Genomic DNA, 13748 nt, shown 5'->3' with positions numbered 1-13748 from the left:
ATGATTTACATGTAGATTAGCTAATAACTGATTTTTTTTCAAGAAATTGAAGAATAACTTAAGAGTAAATAAACATAAAGCAATCAAAAGATGAGAATTGAATTGGGATTTTATCACAATGATAATTAATTACTTTAATTTAGTTTGATATAATTTTTAATGTAAATTTTAGGATAATTTTAGGCCTCGCAACTAGCGAGAGGTCTCTAATTTGAAGTGAACTTTGACGATTGTAGCAAAATAAAGTCATAGTATATTTTTGTTAGATTTTTCAATCTTGTTTGATTTCTCATGCAACCGTATAAGAGAATGTAAAGGAAAATAAATTGCGTGTTTAAAAAAAAAAGTAAAAAAATAAATAATTATTTTAATTATGCTTGTAAAGCATAACCAGAATGTTGTAAAAACAAACAAAAACAAAAAACAGATGTTTGCAGTAATTTCCATACTAGGTAACGTCATTTCATAGTCATAACTGTGTTTCGAACGTTTCCTGAAGCTTGGGAAGTTCTGCTTCACTTGATCATGTTCCGTGGGAGTTTAACATTGACAATAGTAGGGTTAAATATTACCAATAAACAAAGAATGCGATGTGAACACTGATGGATGGACAGTCAGATCTCCTGTGAGGCTAAATCTAAAAATTGAAGCTAATTTTTTTGTTTTGGCGATGCTTCATTTACTGTTCATTAGTATTACAGATCATTTTCTGCTAAATACACTTTTGAAAGGTTTATAATTATTCTTAATAAAATTTAAATATATTTCTATTTTCTAGGTAAAAGCTTCACACTGACGATCACTGTAGCTTCCTGTCCACCGCAAGTTGCAACCTACTGCAAGGCGATCAAGGTGACCGTGGACGGTCCCCGAGAGCCAAGATCTAAAACAAGTGAGTTGAAACAGGTGTTACTAGAAAGAATATAATAATCCTACCAATTTTGACTGACGTACCATCTGGTTTTTATAATTTTATTTACTATAACCCTTCATATCTTGTCTTACTCAGGAAGTTATTTATTTATTTTTTTGGCAGTATTTTTTTTTTTTTTTTTTTTTTAATTTAAGACGTTACAACTTCCTAGGTCATTGTGACCGGAACCTTTCATAGGTGCATAATCATCTACGAGGTCAAAGCTTATGATGCTGATATGATGATAGGTGTGCCGTTATTTCTTTTAAAATAGATAATTTATTAAATACACTTAATATATTCGTTTCTAAAGAACGGAATTAGAAGACTTCAGGCTCGAAATTCATTTCTTGTCTCTTTTAGAGTTTATAAGACTCCCGACCGTTAATGGAGGTGGACATAACTTCCATTGCGATATTAAATATAATGATAGGATTTCATGTGATTCTGCCGGTAACGTTTCAATCTCGATTTATTTTCTTTCCTTTACCTCTCATATATAAAGTAATGCCGATTTTTAACAGGCGAGCTTTACGTCCAACTACGAAGGCGACGAAGGTGGACGAAGGCGACTAACAAAACATTCTTTAATATTAAATTGTCATTTTAATCAGTAAATAACCGGGAATCGAACTCAGTACCACAATACTTCTTATCTCCATTGCTCATATCATATCTCCCATCAGGGTGCCGATAATAACCTTTCCAATAAAATCATTTAACCAGACATAGGTGCCTATGGACATTAAGCCCGATCTTCCGAAAAAGGTACATCTTGAGAAATGCCAAACTCACCATTTACAAGACCCTTATCAAACCAGTCCTATTATATGGCTCAGAAACATGGACGCTAACCTCAGCGGATGAAAGTACGCTGAACTGCTGGGAGAGAAAGGTATTGAGAAGGATTTATGGCCCGGTGGTGGAGAATGGTACTTATAGATGTAGGGAAAATGCTGAGCTGAGGGAGCTTTTTAAGGAGGCGGACATTGTAAAGAGCATTAAGCTGGGAAGACTACGCTGGTTGGGGCACCTCCAAAGAATGGACCAAGGTAGAGCACCTCGCATCGCCTATGAAGGGCATCCCGGAGGCAGAAGGCCTAGAGGGAGGCCAAGACTGAGATGGTTGAACAAGGTGGAGGAGGACCTCTCCAAGTTAAATGCGGGAGGATAGAGAAGGAAAGCTAATAGGAAGAGAAGGCACCCTGATAGGACGGCTTGGAGTGAATTGTTGAAGGAGGCCAAGGCCCTACAAGGGCTGTAGAACCATGGAGTAAGTAAGTAAGACCGGGAATCGAACTCAGTACCACAATACTTCTTATCTCCATTGCTCATATCGTATCTCCCATCAGGGTGCCGATAATAACCTTTCCAATAAAATCATTTAACTAGACTGTTCCAAGTTAGCAGGAAATATACAAAATAAAAGAAGAATTCAATGACGTCTATAAATATACATCTTTTTTTGTTATAAAAATAAAATAATATACACGATTTTTTTTTTATGCATTATAATAGATTCCAATAAATAAATAAAAAATAATAATTATAATGTGTAAACAAAGACGTACAGGGGAATTCTTTATTGCGCCTCTCTCTCGTATCTTTCCTGCGGGGTATCCCCTTTCCCACTGGAGCATGCAAGTTCACCTTGCTAATTGTGCCCAGCCTTCTCCTAATGACGCGTCGAAGAAGAAACGGTACATCATTTACGTGTAACTAGGGGGAATTACAGGTTAGTTAATTGTTGGAAAAATCTGGAGCTGTATATATATCAGGAGAGAGGCGTTGGCCTTGAGAAAGTACAAGTATGATCTTCTGTGTTGATAATTGATGGTGATGAAGAGGGGGGAATGCCGTGAACAGTGAAGCGAGATTGTGCTGTACGTCATCGAATGTTTGGAAATCTCATGATCGTTTTTATATTTTAATAAAAGAACAAAAAGCATGTTTGCAAAAAAAAAAATTATGAATGTACTCATTAACGGGAACATATTAACGCTTTTAGGATGGGGTACGGGTACACAATTTTTACACACTTGTTTAAAAATCTTCTTTTTTTGGGGGGTACATTACGCCGCTGAATCATGCACTCAAAAAAAAAAAAACATAATCAGCTATAGATTAAAATGATTTCACCATCCTTCATTACAGCTTTATTTACATATTGTTGCGGCCATTTCCAGCGGTGTGTTCCTCGGTTATCTACATGTATCATTTTAAATGTAGGATATGTAAATCTGGAAAAAAAAAAAAATGATTGAAAAATTCGCACGACTTACACTCGTACATTAATATTTATAATTTCAAGCTATAATATTATGGTGGGTGATAAGATCGTCAAATTTCCAGAAGTGGCACATTAGAGGGAAGCCCAAAATGCCCCTTTACATGGAAACTACCCAAGTCATAATTATTAAATTTTAAAAGTTCTGGTTCTACTTTTTTAAATACAGCTAGTAATCAATAGACCCTCCGTTCGAACATCCTTTATTTACCCAATTTTACGTACGTATGTCCTAATCTCTCACTGCATCTAATGGTTTGGCCTCGGCGTCAACTTCGTCTTCTCCAATTTTCTCATCCTTCTTTTTGTCACATTTCCCTTCTTCTATGGGCTCTTCAAATTCATTTTTTTTTTTTTTTCAATTCTTCAGTTTTAGTATTTTTGCATCATTTTTGTCGATTACTTTTTCGTTTGCTCTCATCTTCTTTCTTGCTGATTCTTCATCTCCTCCGTTTACTGCATATTCATTGTCTGTATTCGGTGTTACTTCATTTTTGTTTTTAAAATTATTCCATGGTTATTCTTTCCATTTCTTCTTTCTTAACTTTTATTTCATCGTTATCTTTTGTGTTCTCTTCGAATTCCTTTTAGCTTAACCTGGTTTTCACTTAGATCTTCGTGCAGTCTTTTCTCACATTCTTTTTTTTAATAAATCGCTGCCATTTAATGTAGACGGCGTCTTTTCCATTGGGCATCTTGCAACTATTTGATGCGAGCGAAAAATATTTCAGACTTGAAAGATATTGTTTCCTTTGCCAGAAACTCCTTGTTTTGTTCGTCAATTTCGTTAACGTTCCTCGGATTATTAGCATTGAAGGTGTCGGTAACATATTTTAAAAATATAAAATCTTCTACTAACGTTTTAGAGTATTGTTCATCTTTTTTAATGACTGATTCCATTCATCGAAAAAGAATATAAATTATTGCCATTTCAGTCATAATTTTTATTTTTTTGCCAAAAATTTCTTATCACATGTAATTTTCTTATATAGCACAAAAACACATTTTAAAAGATAGAAAAATAGTTGAAATAAACGAGCAAGCTAAACATATACGCTAACTTTCTACAAAACACGTAAAAAAAAACCATCTTTAAGAATATGTAAGAACATTTTAAGTACTTACCTCATTAAGTATCAGGAAAAAATGACCAAACCTTTAATGTTAACAACGTAAAACAAATGATTATTGTTAATAAGTAAAAAGTAAATAATTTTTGTAAACTATTTTTAATTTCAGTGTACCTACATTGTAATCTGTTTCTGTAAGAAAATATGTTCCACAACACTAAAGGTCGCTAGGCCGCGAAAGCTTGGCAGAAAAATAAATGAAAACTTATGACTGAAATAGCAATAATTTTTACCACCTTTGGATTAATAGACTTTTTTTGTTCGTTAATAATTTTTTTAATATAATTAGTATATATTTCAACTATTATTGTAATAATACAACAATGTGATCATTTTAAACAACTATTAATAATTTTTTCAACCTGCACTTATTTATAGAAACTACACGCATAGTTACACTAGCTGGGGGATCTCCCAATTATAAGTCCATGCTCGTCATAATTACTTAGTTGCTCATATACTTGCCTCTGCTCTAAAAATAAAACAAAAATTTTCATGATTGGAATCAGAAATCCCATACGTGTAATGGGGTTGTGTTAAGATAAGACTTCGGTAACCAGTAAAAAGTGTAAACTTAAAACCAACAAAAAGATTAAGAAAGTAAATAACCTTAGATTATGGAAATGAAGTCTTTGCCTTGTCACCAAAATCTTGTGACCTTCATTATTTATTGCAACCATTATCGTGACGACAACCCTACATTACAAAAAGAGGGGGGGCCCAAGATATTTAGATTTTAGTCCGTTCAACATTCGTATTTTAGTTTCCGGTCACATTGAGATAATAAGAACAAAAACTCTAAAGCGATAGGATAGTTTTATCAACAAGAAATATGTAACGATTAATAGTGTATGGTACTTCCGTTTTTGTTTATTTGTCGTGTTGTATTTGTCAGATTGCTAACGTTGACTTTGTTCTCACGAGAAAAGCGTAAAAAAAAAGTTAGTACAAACCTGTTTTAAAAGTTGATTATTTTGACATTTCCTCATATGGCGTATTCATCGTATATTTATTTAATTTTTGTTCTTGTTGTAGAGGACAATCGTGACGAATTTTATAAATTGAGTTCTCATTGAAAATATCCAATTTGAGTTTACCTGTATCCAAATAAATGGTTTTCAGGAAGTAGTCTCTCTATGTATGAGTATAAAAGAATGAATAAGATCGAAAACTGAATATCAAGCTGAAACCAAATGTTCATTTTAGAAATCTCCAAAAAATAACTCAGTAACCATTAAATCCCTCAAGCGGGGGAGTAATAATCCACTTATGTATTTTCTCAAAACGGTTCCCACGATTTTCTTCCAACTGTGTGCACACATTGTACTGTTTGTGTACTTATGTTATTCTACAAATTTTATTTAAAACATTTTTCCAGAAACATTTTCCAGAAGTGTACATTGTTACGAGTAAAAAAGGAAATATGTTTCAAAAATGGAAACTTTAAACAAATGGACAAGTTAGTTGTAAGAGAAAGTTTTGTAATAATTGCTAACAGCACATTCTTCCCTCTAAAACAGCGTTTCCCAACCTGTGGTACGCGAGTTGCTCGTTGGTGGTACGCGAAAAATAATCAATAATGGCGGACATAAAAAATTAAAAATTAAAGCATAAAAATATCATAGAAATGTTGTTTTTTATAATACATACAAATTATTTTAATTAATAATATACAGTAAAATTGTTAATATGTACAGTAATATCTCAAGATATGCGAGAAAATATAATAAATTTTATCAGGTCTTACATGGAGTATTTTCTAAAACCCGAAATCACAAATGATAATTGGATTTTAAACCCCTTCTATAAAGAAAATTTAGGAAAAGCTACATCATGATCGATAAAAGAAAAAGAAAAATTTAATAGAATTATCATGTGACAGAACTTAAATGTTAACTATGTAAAAATCTGCTTAAAGAGACTGATTGTAATGGGTAAGCTCTATCCAAGCAACATTAAATTTAATTGGTACTTACAGGTAGTTGGATGCTTAAAAGGAATTAATTTAGATTTGGGTACAAATATAATAATCCTGAAAGAAGAACTTTGTAAATTAACTAACAATTTTGAAGAGAAAAATATGTACGTAGTTTTTAATTATTTAAAAAATGTTTTAAAACTAAGATCTTACACTTTATAAAGTGAACATGAACTCCTTTGTAGCAGATACATTGTATCTCTATATAACTAACATGTCACACTCGGAATAACAAATTTCACGAAATACAATCACTTTTACGAAGTGGTACAATGTAGCATGATGCACTACCAAGTGGTAGGCGAGCCAAAAAAGGTTGGGAAACGGTGCTCTACTGTGAAGAATAAAAGCTTTTGAATTATTTTCCCAGTAAGAGTGGGAAAATCTCTAAGGGCCCATCCACTGCCCTTAAACGTTGGATGATCATAGCTTTCTCCTCTAGGAGCTAGTTCACTAAATTTGATTATGATTGTTCAAAATCTAATTCATGTACATCCTAAATCAAAAGACTAGAAGTAGATGAACAGTAGTCGGAATAAAAGATTATATATATATATATATTTAAGAAAACATGGTTTTGTGTGTGTAGCTGGAGGTGCATATGTTAAGTAGTACAATATGTCAGGGAGTGGAATCGAATGAAAGACAGGCATGTGGTATCCAGAAGTAACCAGAAGTGTACACCAGTCTTCCAGATCGCATGCCAAGCCAACAATGCCGGTTTCTCGCCCTAATTATACATTATTAGGGAAATATTAGAAGAGCGGCACGCTACCAGAGTCTTCTTCTTCATCATCTCCAGACTTACACACAGCTGACTCTTCCCCGTTTCTGTTCTGTTCATCGCTGAACCCTTACCTCGTATTTCTCTGAATTATTCTTGTTGTTATTAAAAAAAAAAATTAACCATACTTGTCTAATTCTAATTTGTTCTGTATAATTTTGTCTCCTTCTCCTTATACTAAAGGAAGTATTGCAATTGTGACAAATTTTCTATATTTTGGATTGAGAGTTGTCCCCAAGAAATCTGTGACTTGCCTATCCAAGTTGCCAGAACTCACGTTGTTCCACTTTTTCTGCAACAATGTTTCAAGGAAAATTTTATTGTTTATGATAACGTAAACAAATAAATCAAAGTTTAGTATTTAATAATAGTATATTGTAACTACTACATTCAAAAAAATAAGCAAAAATAATTTGGGATTCAACATTCACCCCATTCATTTTCTTACCCCAGTTTACATAATTGAATTTTCTTAAAAGATCCAGTTTTTACTAAAAAGTATTTTGAATTCAATGTAATACCAGTTTATTTTACAGGTATTTTCAAAACGTAAACGCCTAAAATACTCACTAAGTGGCAGTTCCGGCCGTCTTTTGAATATCTAATAGGTGTTCAGTCCATACATTGCACTGAAATGCACTTTAAAAGAAAGTTCATCCAACCCCTCTTTCCAGAAGTGCTCCAAATCGAATTTTGCCGTGTATAAGTTACAAACAAAAGTTATAGAACCATGTGCATTAAGTAAACTAATGTTACAGAAAATCGTAGGTGCGTTTCTAATAATATCTAAACTAACTAAAAAAATTTCTTTTAGTAATTCTTTCAGTAAAGTAGCACTTTCGTCTGGATGTTTTGGTCCAAATGCTTAGATTCAGATCCGATAGAGCATTTAAACCAGATATAAAATTTGAATATTCTGCGATTGTTCGTTTTGAGTTACGCTGACCACACTTACTTTCAAATATGCACGAAACAGACAACTTTTTCTACATCAGAGATTCTCGAAATGGATATTTCGAGCGAAATCTCGACATCGAGAATTTGGCAAGATTGCTTCGTCTTACTGGTGTAGTTAGAGAAATTAAGGTTATTCTTAAAGTCGCAATTCCAGTTAATAGTTTTTCAAATTTGAAATTTTTTACAGTGCTTTTGGTTTCGGTGCGTTTGATGAAAAAAAAGAAAAACGTTCCTCGATCTGAAGGTGCCCCTTGGAAATCATATGCGTGATATTTTGATTTTTACTATTGATGCAAGGTGCTTTTGTTTTGTAAATGTTTGTGACTCAACTCACTTAATTGCCATCCTGTGGAATTTTCCGAAATCGTGAGCTCAGCTAGATATTAAAGCTTATTTAGGAATATAGTTACCCGTTATAACTAAGGAGGATCGCATTAAAAATAACTTACATATTTACTTTTTAACCTTGTGGAATTTTATTGAGAAATCTTGTCCAAAAAATAGTCTCTTCTGTCGTATTGTCTATAAATAACTTTACAAATTAAAAAGGGGAAAAACACTATAATCCTTCAAACTTGTTTATATAATCTTTTTTAATACAATATGCTAATTGTGAGACAGGAAAAGGTACACTTACAAAACACTTTTCACGCAAACACGCAAATACTTCGACCACAATATTATATATTTAGAAGAAAAATAGTAAATTACAATGTTTACTTGAAAACAACTAATAATAACACGTAAAATGTGGGAATCAATTGAAATGTAAACAAAAATCTACTGGACATGAAAGGTTAGCACATTGTAACCTACCCATTGATAATGATACCTCTTCTTTGCCATTCTATATTATTGTCTTCACAGTAACGTCTCATTGTTGTTCATACTACCGTTTTCATTAATTCCCTCTTCAACACCTTTCCTTTAGATTATATCCATTGTTATGTTGTTACAATTTTACGGCCAGTTAGGCTTGGCTATTTTCTAATAATCTTTTGAGTATTTTATACCCTGCTTAATTACTGTATTTAATGCTTCTAAAATTAAATACTAGCTACTAATGTTAGTAATCAGGAACTGTGAGGATAAGGGATCAACAAATCTCGCTATAAAACGGAATGCTGAAGATTCTATTAGTGCTGCTCTTTCTAGAACGGAGAAAGCTTTGAAAGAAGATTGGGTCTTGATATAAATGAGGATAAAGCTAAGATGTGATTTGAGGCAAAACTTAAGGTTAGAACTTTCTATTCGCTTTACATATCATAAAATCTTTGGAAAAATTCTAATTGAAAATCATTAGAGCTCTAACTAGGAAAAATTTCGCATTTTGAGGCAAAATGTTAATAATGCGTTTAAGACAAAGACAATCTTGCGAATGTATTTTTTTTTTTCGTTGAACGCTCAAATTAGGGGGAGCCAAAAATCTTTAAAGCTAGAAGTATGTTGAGAAGTTGTGCAGGTGTGTGAGGAACCCCTTTTTTATACATATTGATATATCTGATTAGATTCTCTTATAGACAGCAGATAGCTGGTCGTCAGACGCTAGAAAACACTGCCCATGTGTGAGTGGTCTGTTTGTGGACACCAACATATGACATTATTTTATTAATAATCCTCAGTTACGTGACACAAAGACTAGATAATTTGTTCTCGCTCTAAAACATGGCAACACGCCACGCATTCATTCCTGCCATTGCGTCCTGTCCACTATTGAGGGATACTTCCTTTTTGCCGGTTGTCCACCACTACATGGTGTCTCTGTCTATGTGTAATATACAAGCCATTTTATCCGTACGCATTATTTATTATAATTAAATATTCACTAACTATTATTATCCGTTTCTTTTTACGAAAACACACGGCGGCATACACAAGTGCTTGGTGGTATAAAATTCAAGTGAAAACAAGTCATCAATTAATTACGGCATGTTTAACTCTTTTAGACTTCCTCTAGCGGAACAATAACTTCCAATATGAGTAGCCTAGTCATCCTTTCTTAAATAAAATTTCTTTTTTACTTTTCTTGGCTTGTAATCGAAAATGAATGAAAACTATTCACGCTTTTCATGTAATGCTTACAATTCTAATTGAAAAGTTTTCTTCCATCTAGGAACGTTTTTCTTAGGTAATGAAAGTATGTTTTGAAATTGTATTTTTTTGGTGCATTACTAATATCTTGAGGGTTTTTTTTTTTACATGCTGTGCTCTCATCTGCGGCTGATTGATGTGACAGATATGTGCCAAATGAGATGAGGTTATAATCTTTTGTGCTCAGTTTCGAAGGTTCCTGTTATTATTTGGAAGCATTAAGATTTCTACCTCTATAGAACAATTGATCCCCACATTAATGTTAACTGGGGAATTGTAGATTTCAGGGGATTCTACCAACTAACTAATTTTAGATTCCTGATTGGAATAGAAATAACAAAATCGTTCCGATCTCAAGGCTGCCTTTGTTTAATTACCTAGTTCATACTCCTCGAAGCGTTAATTTTTCTATTTATTTTGAATTTTCGAATTAGTGGTTCAGCTTATTCTGAGCATTACGCATAGTTAAATAAATAATTAAAAATTTGCTCTTAATAAAGCTTCGCCAATGACCACAAATGTTGACGCACTTTAAATTTTAAAAAAATCGAATTTAATTTCGAAAATTTGATTTCTGTTATATGGAGTAAGGTAAAGTAAGTAAATTTAAAAGCTACGCATTTTTAAAAATGAAATAAATATATGTGGGTGTGAATCTATCACCTTTCCCCAGTTGGAATCCGGCTGAAAACTTTTAACACGGCTAATATTAGAGATTCTGCCGGCTTTCCTACAAAAGGGACAGACACCTGTTACACTCTCCATGCTACAGACTGTGTCCAGTCTCCAGCCTCAGATTCACATTCAGTTCTGTGTTCTTCCACTTTTAGAGTATTATGAAAATTAGTTGGATTAAACCCCAATTTTTATTCTGGGCTCATTATTTTATTTTTTTATAATTTAAATTTTTAACTACAACGTTTTGGGTTTTACAAAATGCCTAATTTTCTGCTGTATCATTTTCTTTTTTTGCTCATTCGAGGACTTTCGCGAAAACTTAAGGCGGATGTGCTAGCTCTGAGAGTTAGACTGGAGATACTCTCCGCCTACATCTTATTGGTTTAAATGGGAAATGTTACATCTTCATGTGTAGCACTAGCTACGATCTACTAGGCTCTCTGGACACTTCAGGAAGAACAGGATAACCACTACCAGATGCAATTTACGCCGCCCCTAACGCCCTCCTTGATGGCGTGGGATGTTTCCTAGAGTTACTACTCTATAAAGAAAATTCTGTTTAAGCCTTTCCTTCATTGCTATTCCTATGATATATTTATTACATTATAAAGCCCAAATGGTTTTGAGGCAACTTGTTGTAAGGCGTTTGTGGTCAGGTAGACTGTTAGATCTCAAGGGACATATTTGTGTTTTTGTTTTTATGCTTTCGCTTGGACTTTTTCTTGTGCTTGTCTTTTCTTTTGTTCTACCAGTGCAGGTGGAAATTAAAAAAAGAAAAAATACAGAGCTACAGCTATAGAAAATATTACGATTTTTTTCGGGAATTTGAACTACTCTGCTTACAAGTGAAATAATTATAACTAGGATTCTTAAATAAATAAGAATCAGTCTGTAGTTGAAGGTATACCTGATGGATACAAAACAGACCTGCAAAGTTCTAGGTGGGAAGTGTAGATTGTCAAATACAATGGCTGTAGATATTATATGACAAAGAGAACTTAATTACTTCAATTAGTAACAAGATTATTGTGAACAGTAAGTAATAATGTCAGGCGGCACTTGTCAAGAACAGCTGGACTTCAGCTTCTCTTTCCTTTCTAACACTGTGGCACATCATATTGTACCTAGATCCTTTTAATATACACACAGACACATTCCTTACACTATCAACAGGTCTCTAAAATTATTAACAACCCTCCCACATTATTTCCTAAGGATTTCCGAACAATATTTGTGACCCTCCTAAATCTCTACTTGCAAAGATTTCACTTTGATTTGAGATATATATTAATTTGCTCAATTTAATGGAATTTAATTAGAGTTAGCTCTTTCAGACTATGTCTTAAAATACAAAACAAGATTTGTTGGGAACTTGGTAATTAGATATAGGAATTCTGAAGTAGGAAATTTAGGGAATCAATGATCTCATTCGGGCAAAATACTGTCTTTCTCTTACACAACTATAAGTTTATCTGGGAATTTAGAATTTTTAATAAATGTCATTTAGCTTCAACTTAGATTCTCTATGATAGAATAAGGGTTAATCTTTCTTCAAAATCTATTTTCATGAAAAGGAACTCATTAATCTTTATATGAGTACATGGTTCACGTCAAGCTAAAAAGAGCTCTTAACAAGCATGGTTTGACGGATGAAATCACTAATATTGGCCGTAGGATCTTCCTGCATATCATTTTTTTGTTTTTTTGTTACAATTTTAGTGGCATTAGTCAATTTTAACTACTATTATATAGATGGTAATCTGGAATCACGACTCCATAGTGAAGTAATACGCACAAGTAATATGCACTTATTGCGAGCCAATTGTATCCTTTCAAGAAGGATGCGATTAAGATTTCGAACTTCAAGTTGAGCTCTGAATAGCAAGTTCTAAAGAAAACCGTTAGCGAACATAATGCGCACATTTTCCAAGGAGAAGAAACGGAGTTACCTACACAAAGGTTCATAAAGGTAAAAATGCATTCTTTATAGATGCTTCCATAAGACACAGTGCTAATTACTAGGGCAGTAATCTTCCTTAGCTAGTCTTTTGTTCTGCCAAGGAGATGGATTGAGCAAATTTTTTTAGGCCCCTTTAGAAAGTTCTTGCGAGTCTCACATCCAGTCAGATCTCTTTTTTACGGTTGTAATTGTTAAGGCAGCTCTTCGTTTATCTTGAGAGGTCATATACTGGTGTGGCTTCCATCTCATTCTTAAGCTCTCGAAGGTTCTATTGCTTATTGCCTTGTTTTTCTAAGTTGTAAGACTCGTTTCCTCCACACCAACATATTCAGGCCCTCTAATGTACTGAAACATTTCCAAACAATTACTTGAGCTGACAGCTGATAGGTATAAAGCCAGCACTGTGATGGGAACGAATATTTGCTGCCTGTTTTTCGGATACAGGACAAAACGTGTATTTTTTGCAATAAGACAATACAGAAAATAAGACAAGATCTTAATACTTCTACAAAAGAGTGGTAAATGTAAAAAAAATTCATTTTATCATTGAGATTTTTACAGGAATAGTTAAGTTATGAAAAAAAAATGCGTAATTATACAAATTAAAAAAAAAAGTTATGTCATACAAACAAATAAGGAAATTAAGCATATTCATATTTGTAAAAACAAATTATTGTCTTCAATTTAATAATTTAATTAAATTTTACCAATAAAATGATACGCCACAGTTGTCACAACAGATAATGGCTAAAGGTAATGGAATAACCTCCAAGCATGGTTGGTACGTCCTCTATGGCTGTCGTCCATTGCAATAATTGTGACAACTTAACTCCTCTCTAGAAATTAAATCTAAAAACTCTTTTTACGATTCATTTAATATACATGACAAATAATTCATCGATTTATGTATTTATAATTTAAATACAGCCGTACGCGCCATCTAGGGGAGATAAATTAGCTGTAAGTTCTT

At 33.1% G+C, this 13748-nt stretch overlaps 1 protein-coding gene and 1 long non-coding RNA gene across 4 annotated transcripts in view; one reads left to right on the top strand and one right to left on the bottom strand.

Annotated features, from left to right (window-relative positions):
• LOC141450728 (uncharacterized) overlaps positions 1–13748 on the top strand; it is a 60904-nt gene that overhangs the window by 19778 nt on the left and 27378 nt on the right. The window contains exon 2 of the mRNA XM_074121460.1: positions 779–892. Coding sequence (XP_073977561.1) covers positions 779–892 — 114 coding nt within the window. The remainder of the gene's footprint in view (positions 1–778; positions 893–13748) is intronic.
• LOC141450737 (uncharacterized) lies at positions 3032–8856 on the bottom strand. Of its 3 annotated transcripts, none has more exons than XR_012456273.1 (5): positions 8499–8856; positions 7221–7384; positions 5284–5513; positions 4693–4802; positions 3032–3153 (listed from the first exon to the last, which is right to left on the bottom strand). It is a non-coding gene; the product is annotated as an uncharacterized lncRNA (long non-coding RNA). The 3 variants fall into 3 exon arrangements; XR_012456275.1 differs by having other exon boundaries at positions 5284–5427; XR_012456274.1 differs by lacking the exon at positions 4693–4802.

Source organism: Rhodnius prolixus, unplaced genomic scaffold (genome assembly GCF_049639745.1).
Source record: "Rhodnius prolixus isolate KJV_2025 unplaced genomic scaffold, Rpr scaffold_8, whole genome shotgun sequence".
Taxonomy (NCBI): domain Eukaryota; kingdom Metazoa; phylum Arthropoda; class Insecta; order Hemiptera; family Reduviidae; genus Rhodnius; species Rhodnius prolixus.
Note: the sequence above shows the minus strand (reverse complement) of the source record. Positions and strands in the feature narration are given on the sequence as shown.